General features: G+C 46.5%; 1 protein-coding gene and 5 non-coding genes across 6 annotated transcripts; 5 read left to right on the forward strand and 1 right to left on the reverse strand.

Annotated features, from left to right (window-relative positions):
• Positions 1-606: 606 nt before the first annotated feature.
• TRNAM-CAU lies at positions 607-678 on the forward strand. The gene has a single exon. It is a non-coding gene; the product is annotated as a tRNA-Met (tRNA).
• An 874-nt stretch (positions 679-1,552) lies between these two features.
• TRNAQ-CUG lies at positions 1,553-1,624 on the forward strand. Its single transcript has one exon. It is a non-coding gene; the product is annotated as a tRNA-Gln (tRNA).
• Positions 1,625-2,547: 923 nt separating this feature from the next.
• On the forward strand, positions 2,548-2,619 carry TRNAQ-UUG. Its single transcript has one exon. It is a non-coding gene; the product is annotated as a tRNA-Gln (tRNA).
• A 2,482-nt stretch (positions 2,620-5,101) lies between these two features.
• On the reverse strand, positions 5,102-9,563 carry LOC115307504 (nuclear prelamin A recognition factor-like). The gene is made up of 4 exons (XM_029960066.1): positions 9,477-9,563; positions 8,455-8,672; positions 7,772-7,929; positions 5,102-7,233 (listed from the first exon to the last, which is right to left on the reverse strand). The coding sequence occupies exons 1-4, from the start codon at positions 9,561-9,563 to the stop codon at positions 6,992-6,994; spliced, it is 705 nt and encodes a 234-aa protein (XP_029815926.1). The 3' UTR covers positions 5,102-6,991.
• Positions 9,564-9,871: 308 nt separating this feature from the next.
• Positions 9,872-9,943, forward strand: TRNAQ-CUG. Its single transcript has one exon. It is a non-coding gene; the product is annotated as a tRNA-Gln (tRNA).
• A 927-nt stretch (positions 9,944-10,870) lies between these two features.
• On the forward strand, positions 10,871-10,942 carry TRNAQ-UUG. Its single transcript has one exon. It is a non-coding gene; the product is annotated as a tRNA-Gln (tRNA).
• The last annotated feature ends 231 nt before the right edge of the window (positions 10,943-11,173 follow it).

The following is an 11,173-nucleotide window of genomic DNA, read 5'->3' on the forward strand; positions in this document are numbered from 1 at the left end:
AGCCTAAATCCAGCGCCCCGATTTATGCAAATGCAGCCGCTGTATGCAAATAAGCGCAAAGCCCTCTGGGGCGGGGCGGCACGCGGGGGCTCCTCACGCGTCGTCCCTTCTCCATAACCTGCGGCGGAGCTCCGGGCGGCGGTGGGGTCTGCGCAGCTGGTAATGGTACAGTTTCCCGTGGTGATATATCGGTGGTTTGTGGTTAAATTAGTTCATATCGATCACCTGCGGCGATACACTGGTAGTTGAAGCCATTTGTTGCTATTTCACAGAATCGTTCGGGTTGGAAGGGACCTCTGGGGGATCGCCTCCAGTCCGACCCCCCTGCCAGGGCAGGGTCGCCTGGAGCAGGTGACCCAGGAATGCATCCACAGAGGAGACTCCACGACCTCCCTGGGCTCCTGTTCCAGGGCTCTGCCACCCTCAGCGTAAAGAAGCTCTTCCTCATGTTGTAGTTCAGTTTATGGCCATTGCTCCTGGTGTATTTCAGGTGTCTCCGCAGCAGGCGGGAGCTGCAGCGAGGATCCTGAGGCTGTGGGAGCGGGGAGGAAGCGCCTGTGACGCAGACGATTATAAGCCCGGGCGGGACAAGCTTTCACCAGAAGCAGCAGAGTGGCGCAGCGGAAGCGTGCTGGGCCCATAACCCAGAGGTCGATGGATCGAAACCATCCTCTGCTAGCTACGTTTTTTTCTTTTTTATCCCCCCTCTCCCCGAGACCTATCGGCTCCGTCCTCGCTGCTGGATATTTGTGGCTGTGGGGAACGGTGGTATTATTTTTCCTAAACCATCTCGACCAGATGCAGTGGAGCGGGTGCAAGTAAAGTATGGACAGAGCACGGCATGGTGTGGTGCTTACAGCCCTTCTTCTAGCGTGATTTGATGGTTTCATGGAGTCACAGGGTGGTTTGGGTTGGAAGGGACCCTTAAAGGCCACCCAGGTCCTGCCAGGGGCAGGGACAGACCGGGTTGCTCAGAGTCCAGTCCAACCTGGCCTTGAATGTCTGCAGGAGTTGGGCATCCACCACCTCTCCGGGCACCCTGTGCCAGTGTCTCAGGACCCTCAGACTAAAATGTTTCTTCCTTATCTTTCTTATAAGATAAATATATAAGGCCTCTCAGAGCCTTTTCCAGGCTGAGCAACCCCAGCTCTCTCAGCCTTTCCTTGTAGGAGAAGTGCTCCAGCCCCTGGAACATGTTCATGGCTTCATCTGGACCTGCTCCACGAGGCCTGTAACTAGCCTGTAAAAGCGTATATTTGTCGTTTTTCCATGTCTTGCGTGTTTAAATGAATGTTCTGTTACCCACACACCGGTCAGTTGGTACCAAGAGAGGAAACAATCTGGCAAACTCAAAAAACCAGTTGTGACAATGGTCCCTGCTCCTCCTTCTGAAACACAGCCAGTGCACGTGGTGTTGAAAAAATCTGTGTTCAGGCCTTAAGTGACATGAGCTGAGGAAAACCAGATAAACCAAATTGACACACAGAGGGACAATTTTGGTTTTTCCCCCGGATTTCCCTCACAAGGCGCGGCTCGGGGGCTCAGGATGTGTGGTTCCATGGTGTAATGGTTAGCACTCTGGACTCTGAATCCAGCGATCCGAGTTCAAATCTCGGTGGAACCTGAAGCTTTTTTGCAGTGGGCAAATTTCTCTGCTGGAAAATCGTGGAAAAGTTGTTTCAGGTGTTTTTCATGGACTGTTGAAATGCCGTGAACTGCTGACATCCCCTGCTACCTGGGAAATATATGGAAAGTGAAAGAGGAAGAGAAAACAAACACAGAATTTTCCTGATTGTATTTTTTTCCATATCTATTACTTATTGCAGCCAGGTTGGTATATTCTGACAGGAATTATCTGAAGAATCTCAGAGATGTCACAGCTCACTGGAACATCAGTGGTTCTTTTATTTCTACACTGGGAACACGATTCTAAATTCTGCATTAGCGAAGCTGGAGGCACCGCTGAGCTCCAGGGCAGGTACAAGGATTCCGTGTGTCCCTAAAAACAGGTGTTCTCCCACTGCCCATGTTTGCTTCCTGCCATCATGATACTATGGGGTGACCTTATTGTGGCCTTCCAGTACCTAAAGAAAGTGGGGAGGAGCCTTGGACAAGGGTATGGAATGACAGGTCAAGGGGTGATGTTTTAAACTAAAAGAGGGTTGATTGAGACTAGAGATAAGGAAGACATTTTTTACTGTGAGGGCAGTGAGGCCCTGGCACAGGTTGCCCAGACAAACTGTGGCTGCCCCTGGATCCCTGGAAGTGTCCAAGGCCAGGTTGGGCGGGGCTTGGAGCAACCTGGGCTAGGGGAAGGTGTCCCTGCCCATGGCAGGGGGTGGGACTGGATGAGCTTTAAGGTCCCTCCCAAACCAAAACAATTCTGTGAACACAATGAATCCTGCAGGATAAATATGGATATGTAGATCGTGTTAAATTCCTGCCAGTCACTGCAGGTCCAAGGACAGGAGGAACAGCAGTTTTCCCACTGGGATTTGTTGAGTATGGATTTATTGCCCGGGCTCCCAGGGCTGGGAGGCACCACCTGGTTCTATGGTGTAATGGTCAGCACTCTGGACTTTGAATCCAGCGATCCGAGTTCAAATCTCGGTAGAACCTGTCGGGATTATCCCGATTTTTCCCTGTTCCATGGGGTCACATTGCAGCAGGGATGGAACTGCCTGGGACAGAGCTCAATGCCAAAGGCTTTCCGTGACCTGATCCTTTATCATGCTGCTCCCACTTTTCTTCACTGGGATGAACAGCTGTACATTGGACAAAAAGGACAGGACCTTAAATAATTGCCATAACATTTTAATTGGATATTCCATTATATTTCACTGATGTTTTACACGAAGTCTTTTTTGGGGGGAGGAAAAAAAGGCGTTTACACTGTGGAAAACTTGCCTTTCAGTAGGTGAATGTGCTGAATTTGGACATTGTTTTTCAGCTGCACCCAAGTACTCACTTGGAAAATGGGGGCAGGAATGCCGTGGTTTTAGAGCAGGGATAATGTCACAGATGGAACTGTGCACAGTTTGAATGGGTATTCCCAGTGCTTTGCTGACACACACCCTCAGTGTTTGCTTTTCATTTCCAGGGTTGCTCAGGACACCAGAACACCATCTCCCCTCCTGCAAACCTCTCCTCACTAGTCACTGGTTTACACAGCAACAGGAACATCCCTGCTCTGTGCCAGCAGCTCCTCCTCCTCTTCCTCTGGCCAAGGTAACCCTTCTGTACTGTCCCTTGAAAAGAAACCACAGGACACCTTCAGATCAATTTATTATTTAGTGGAAGTTCAGGTCCCAGCTGCTCAAGGGAACATATGGAAATGTTTGCTCAATTCGTTACATTTTCACCCAACCCATCGATGAAAAATCCCTTGTCTGTGTCAGGGCTAATTTTCATCCTTCCCTCAGCTGTTTGTTGGATCAGGCCACACACAAATAAGGATTTTATTGTTCCTTGTGCACCAGTGTTTTAATTAACTCTCTACAGTAACTTCAGTGTAATTAGTCAGCCCTCACAGACTGGTTTCATCCTTCTCCCCAGGCACCAGAGCTTTAAAGCCATAGAGGCTTGTCTGCCTTGCAGTGATTCAGTATATTAATTTACAATTCTAGAGAGCAGATTACCATTTCCCATAGCAATCTGGCAGCTTTCTCCTTCCATTTATGAGAGTTGGAGGTGTAGCTGTGACCCAGAACTCTCCCAAACAGCTGAGGCACTACTGGTGCCACAGACATGCTCAGCACTCCAGACAAGTGTGAAACCAGGTGTACTGAGACTTTTTATGGGATGAGATGGAATCAGTGCAGAATTAAGCATCAGGATTTATTCAGGACAGTTCATGGTCATGCTCCATTTGTAAACAAAGCACTGAAATTTGGGTAACAGAACATTGTCCAGATGCAGCCCAGCTGAGACTGCTGCATATGGATATATCCTTGACTGTCAGGGAAGCACAGCCCCTGTGACTGAGCAGGGCACACACTCCTGGGGCTGAGGGAAACCTCCTGCTCAAGGCAAAGGGACCTCACAACACACTGGAACAGCCTCAGAGTACAGAACTACAACCCAGGCATCCAGCACTTGATGTGCTCGAGTCAAGAACACCCAAGACAATTCCCAAATTAATTGAGCATTTCCAGTTCCCTTCCCAGAATCCCTCCAGTTCAGAATTTTCTAAAAAGCCTCTAGAGACAAGACTGTCTCAGCAGAACATTCAAGGCAGAGGTGAAGCACTATGGCTGTGGCCACACCAGGAGCTTTTCCCCTTGCTGAAAAGGCAGGAGCAATGGAAATTATTGGCTGCCAAAAATTAATCAGGGAATTAAATAGTGCTGTATTTTCAGAAGTGTGGCTGGAACATGTGTTGTCAACAGTAACACTTTCCAACTACAGGTTTAAAAGACAGAATCAAACCTTAGGCAAGTGTTTCACTATATATGAAGCTGTAATGAGGTTTTCTGATACCTGAAATTTCAATGAAAGCAGGTGGAGGGGGAAAGAAAAAAATTTTCTTTCCTTTTCAACTAGCACTATAAAGAAAAGGGCTTATGTTTTACTCCAAAAAGTCTTATAAAAAAAAAGCTAACCAAAATAAAAGACAAGTCTCAGTTACTTAGGTCACTAATGATAATACAAACATTCCATGTAGCCACTACAAGCTCAGTTAGATGCCCTCCTTGTCTTTAAAAAGAATTCTGCAGCAGCCAAATAATCAACAGCCCTTCACACTGTGACCTCAAGGGGTTAAAACACTGGAGCAGATGGAAGAAATGGTGGATTCAACTGAAATAGTTTATTTCTTACACTGAGCCACAGATTTCCTGGGAGCAGGGCACAGATTTCCTTCCCCCCCTGACCAGCCCATTCCTGGGGGTCCCCCAGTGGCACAGGGAGTGAGGCCCTTCAGTGCAACAGCCAAACACAGAGGCCAGAGTGCCACCCACCCCTGAGGAGGATTTGTCACCTTGCACAAACAGTTCAGGGGGCTCCTTTCAGAACAAGGCAGCTCTCGTGTCATTTAGTGAAGATTTCACACTTTTTCATACCACTTCACCCAGTATATGCACATAAAAAAATAAGCACACTGTACAAAGAGCAGAAGCCATATAATTTAAACATGCATCCAGCTACAAACCATATATACAGAGAAACAGGCCTATACAAACAGAACAGGACACCTTAGTACATGATAATTCCGTTGGAGTTTCTGGAGGAAATCGTGGCAGATAAAGAAAATCAGACTGAAGGAGGTGGATGTTGCTTCTAAAAGAAATCTGTTCCCAAATGTCATGCAACACCCCAGCTTTCTCTAGCAGACATTTGTCACAGTTCCAGCTACACACACAGGTCTTCCCACGACTTCTGGCCTCCCTTCCTGTACAGAGGTAGATTTCTGGTGATGTTCTGATATTGCACCACGTAAGTACCACGTTTTTATTACAAGGGACAACTGGGGCTAATTCATGGGGATAATCTCATGGTGTGCATTCAGGTAGTGCACTAATCAAATCCATCTGCACTTGAAAGAAAACATCCCTCCAAGTGCAATGGTTTCTTGTTTAGGTGGAGGCTGCAATTATTAACAGCTTCACATTAAGAGAACTATTTCTTGTCATCAGGGTGACACTTGAGTGTCTCTCTCCTTTTCAGCCAATGCCAGGACTTGCACTGCCTTCCCTGCTGCTTTATCCCATCCACTGGGTTCAGGTGAAATGTGGATTTCAAACACACACAGGTTTTTGCAGGATTAGACCTTCCTCACACATGCTCTTGTAATATTGAATGTACAAGAAGATTAATTCAAACTGCATGAAATGATTAAAAAAGCCCATCCACCCTTTCAGGCTGGACAAGGAAAGGTGGAACTTTGCTAGTTTCAAACAGCCATTAATGGTGAACAGATTGGATGTTACCAGGAGAATCTGAGGAAGTCTGGCAGGAGTTTAATTTTCTTTTGTCCATCCATTCTTGAACAACCCTCTGACAACTCAGGACACTGCAGACAAGCTTGCATGCCAAGAGCACTTTACAGTGTCTGTTAAATGAAACCTCTACAGCATACTTAGAAAAATAAGTGCACCAAAATTCATGATGCTGATGTATCTTAACTCTGATGAGTTCACAAGCATTGCTCAGGACTTTTTTCTCAGAGGCACCCCAGGAAGTTATTTTTTGCAGAAGTCTGTCAACATGGGAGACAAATGAAAGAACAATCTGGGCATGTTTCACTCTCAGAGAGAAGCCAAGCAGCACCACCACTCCTGGCTGCAAGCTTTGAAGACAACTTAAAGTAAGTTCTCTTTTTTTACCAACCAACCAACCTATTTGGAGCTATTTTAAATGAACCAGTCAGCATTAGCTTCCCAGGTTCAGTTTCTGTGAAGCATCCTGTGACATTACATCAGGAAGGAATGGTGGCTAGTTTGGAACTGAGTATTTTTTTGCTGAATTACAGATACAAGGCATATAGAAATTCATTACATCTCTTCATATACTCACTTGTCCTTTTAAAGGGCTTTTTCCTTAGCCAGACAAGTAAATCCCAAGTTACTTCACACCAACTGCAACAATACTGAAATTCCTGTGGACTGTTCTCCTGTGATGACAGGGATTGCACACCTAGGAGTAGGAGTAAAATCATCTCACCCTCTTGGAGGAGCCCATGCTGTGAAGTGAATGGAATGCTTCACTCCAGGGAGTAACTTCTTCAGGAATTACACTCCCAAAGGGCTTCTGGACCTTGCGAGATCACGTTTTTGAATGAAGAAATCCATGAAACGACACACAGTAAAAGTTAAATGACAGTGGCAGGAACCAGAGCTTTTGGAGACTTCTGTGGTTTTGCAAAGCAGTGGTTCTTCCCCAGGAACAGTCCCCAGCTGGGCAGTGCCTCACTCACCCTGGCTGGTGCTCCGTGGTTGCATAGAGGGTCCCCGTGGTGACCCCAGAGCTCAGCACAGCTCTGCCCTGTCATCTGTTACCACTTGATGTCCAAACTGCTCGTGCTTTGATTCACTGCACTGTATGTGGTGTGCAAAGTCTCCTGGGCCTTCTTGGAGTCCATGCCCTCCAGCCAGTCCTGGTACACCTTCTGTACGTGCAGGTTGGTTTCTGGCAGCCGGACGGGAATGGCAGCGTACACCTCCTCCATCTGGGCAAGCAGGGCTCTGTCTGGCTTGCCATCCTCAGTCTGGGCCTGGCCTTTGCCATTTAGGCACCCTTAGGGGAAAAAAAAAAAGGAACAAAAGAGCTGCAAGGGTGATGAGGTTTGATATGAGGAGAAATTTTAACTCAAAATTCGTTTTTCACACTTGGCTCTACATAAACTGCCCCCAGTGCTGTTACAATTTGTATTTACCTAAAGTGACTCTGATATCAACATCATCTTAATGGAAATGAGGTTTCCATATCAACAATCTTTCCCTGCCTTCTCTGTGGTTTTATGATCCTAATTATCTTATCTCTTCTTGTCCTTGACAACGACCATTTCAGGGGATTTCCTCTGAGGTTTGGAAGTGCCAGCACTGACTGATAGGTCAGAAGAGAGCCAGAAACACTGGGGCTAATTTTGGAAAACCCAATCAATTCCTGAGCCAACCCACAACCTGTAACTGGTGTTCTGGACCCTTCATTAAATAATGAGATTTTAGATTATTAAGAAGGGAATTAGGAAGGAATGAAGTGCTTGCCTTAGGGCAGCTTTCTTTTGAGATTCAAGACGTGCACAGAGCGTTTGGGGATCCACAATTATTCTTACCTCCTGGGCAGGCAAGGACTTCTACAAAATGGTACAAAAACTTTCCTTTTTTCAACTTCAGGACCATGTTTTGGATATTTCTAAAGCCATAAGCTGCTGCAAAGCGCAGCACTGTCTCCCCATCCTTCTCAAGGGTAACTTCTTGGAAGTCCTTGTTCCTGTCAAAACACACAGAGAATATTTTAACCCCCTGTGTTCCCAGAGGAGCAATCCAACCGTGTCAGTTTGTATTCAGATGCTCTAAAGAGAAGAGAACAAGTGTAACAGTAAGATCAAGGTGAACTCTTCCAGTTTCTAAACTGTGTTAGGCAGAAATTGGGGTGTAACTCAAAATAGAATTATACTTAATTTTTTAAGTGTGGTTAAGCTATCAATTAAATGAATGCTGTCACAGACTTACAGGTTTATAACATATAACTGCCTATCAGCCAAAGGGCAGTAACTGCATTCACTGCAGCACCAACTAAACCAGGGGAGGTTCAGACTGGACTTCAGCAACCCTTTCCTTACCAAAAGGGTGGTCAGACCCTGGAACAGAATCCCCCAGAGAGCTGGTTAATTTTGGTCAGCCCAAATTCCTCAGACAGTTGCACTGGATGATCATTGTAGGTCCCTTGCAACTGAAAATATTCTGTTCCAACTAGCCAGTCCTACATAACAAGGATACAAAACTCTTGACTTACTTTAATGCTTTGTAGGTGATTTCCTTGACATCCATGCCAAAAAGCTCCTTTGCAGCATGTTTAAAAATGTGCTCCAGGTAACCATCAGACCTCTTCCCATCGTGCCTTACTACCTCTCCCTCCTTTATGTCAGCAAACCTTAGAAGAAAACAGAAAGGAAGATCAACTCTGAAATTCTGTTCCTTCCCTTCAGTCAAGCAGTATGTTTTTCCCTTTCTCTATCTCCCCCACCAAAAAGTGTTTTGTAGCACTAAGTAAGAGCACATTAACATTTTTATCACAGCTTAAAAAATGTAAACTGGTCAGGACAGCAGCAAGATTGTGAAAAAAAATAAATAAAATATATATAAAATAAAGGCTGTAGGGCTTTCCATGTTCAAGCAACAGTAATTCATAAGAATGCACATTCAGCACAGCCTAAATATTTGGTTAACAGCCATTCACTGCTCAGGAGACATTTTTTGGAAAATATTTAAATAAAATTTAAATAAGTAGTTTTTTGTGAGAATATAAAGTTACAAGTCTTTGCTGACAGACAATTCTCCTGCTCCAGGAGCTGTTTGTCACAGTCTATAACAGTGTGTCAACAGAACACTGAACTGGTACAGCTGCAGCCAGGTTAGAACAGTGTACCTTGAAACAAGTGCTGTGCTCTAGCTCAGGGAAGGCAGTGAGAGCTCCTGTCCAAGGCCATGGCCTTCTCCTGGAGCTTCACCTCTGCCCCAGTTGGGAGCAGCTCTGCTGAGCCCACGTGGCTGCAGGAGGGGCTGTGCTGGGACACTGCTGGGGATCCCAAAGCTGCAGCTCTGGGGGCTCCTGTTCCCTTCTGGCAGAGGAGGAATCCACGTGGGGTGTGGGAATGCCACTCCAGGAGGAGACACTGGTCTGATCAGCAGGCAGGCAGATGATGTGCTTTGCTCTCCATGTAACAGCCCCTCTGGGTGTAGTCTCCTTCCCTTCTCCCAGAACACCCAGAGTGCCCTTCCCTGGCACTGGCAGCTCCTGCCTGAGCTGATCCCAGCCCAGAGCTCNTAGGAGAAGTGCTCCAGCCCCTGGAACATCTTCCAGGCTTCATCTGGACCTGCTCCACCAGGCCTGTAACTAGCCATAAAAGCGTATATTTGTCATTTTTCCACGTCTTGCGTGTTTAAATGAATGTTCTGTTACCCACACACCGGTCAGTCGGTACCAAGAGAGGAAACAATCTGGCAAACTCAAAAAACCAGTTGTGACAATGGTCCCTGCTCCTCCTTCTGAAACACAGCCAGTGCACGTGGTGTTGAAAAAATTTGTGTTCAGGCCTTGAGTGACATGAGCTGAGGAAAACCAGATAAACCAAATTGACACACAGAGGGACAATTTTGGTTTTTCCCCCGGATTTCCCTCACAAGGCGCGGCTCGGGGGCTCAGGATGTGTGGTTCCATGGTGTAATGGTTAGCACTCTGGACTCTGAATCCAGCGATCCGAGTTCAAATCTCGGTGGAACCTGAAGCTTTTTTGCAGTGGGCAAATTTCTCTGCTGGAAAATCGTGGAAAAGTTGTTTCAGGTGTTTTTCATGGACTGTTGAAATGCCGTGAACTACTGACATATCCCGTGCTACCTCGATAGCGTATGGAAAGTGAAAGAGGAAGAGAAAACAAACACAGAATTTTCCTGATTGTATTTTTTTCCATATCTATTACTTATTGCAGCCAGGTTGGTATACTCTGACAGGAATTATCTGAAGAATCTCAGAGATGTCACAGCTCACTGGAACATCAGTGGTTCTTTTATTTCTACACTGGGAACACGATTCTAAATTCTGCATTAGCAAAGCTGGAGGCACCGCTGAGCTCCGGGGCAGGTACAAGGATTCCGTGTGTCCCTAAAAACAGCTGTTCTCCCACTGCCCATGTTTGCTTCCTGCCATCATGGTACTATGGGGTGACCTTATTGTGGCCTTCCAGTACCTAAAGAAAGTGGGGAGGAGCCTTGGACAAGGGTATGGAATGACAGGACAAGGGCTGATGTTTTAAACTAAAAGAGAGTTGATTGAGACTAGAGATAAGGAAGACATTTTTTACTGTGAGGGCAGTGAGGCCCTGGCACAGGTTGCCCAGAGAAGCTGTGGCTGCCCCTGGATCCCTGGAAGTGTCCAAGGCCAGGTTGGGCGGGGCTTGGAGCAACCTGGGCTAGGGGAAGGTGTCCCTGCCCATGGCAGGGGGTGGGACTGGATGAGCTTTAAGGTCCCTCCCAAACCAAAACAATTCTGTGAACACAATGAATCCTGCAGGATAAATATGGATATGTAGATCGTGTTAAATTCCTGCCAGTCACTGCAGGTCCAAGGACAGAAGGAACAGGGCAGTTTTCCCACTGGGATTTGTTGGCTATGGATTTATTGCCCGGGCTCCCAGGGCTGGGAGGCACCACCTGGTTCTATGGTGTAATGGTCAGCACTCTGGACTTTGAATCCAGCGATCCGAGTTCAAATCTCGGTAGAACCTGTCGGGATTATCTCGATTTTTCCCTGTTCCATGGGGTCACATTGCAGCAGGGATGGAACTCAATGCCAAAGGCTTTCCTTGACCTGATCCTTTATCGTGCTGCTCCCACTTTTCTTCACTGGGATGAACAGCTGTACATTGGACAAAAAGGACAGGACCTTAAATAATTGCTATAACATTTTAATTGGATATTCCATTATATTTCACTGATGTTTTACACGAAGTCTTTTT

Source organism: Manacus vitellinus, unplaced genomic scaffold (assembly GCF_001715985.3).
Source record: "Manacus vitellinus isolate BGI_N305 unplaced genomic scaffold, ASM171598v3 scaffold_24_pilon, whole genome shotgun sequence".
Classification (NCBI taxonomy): domain Eukaryota; kingdom Metazoa; phylum Chordata; class Aves; order Passeriformes; family Pipridae; genus Manacus; species Manacus vitellinus.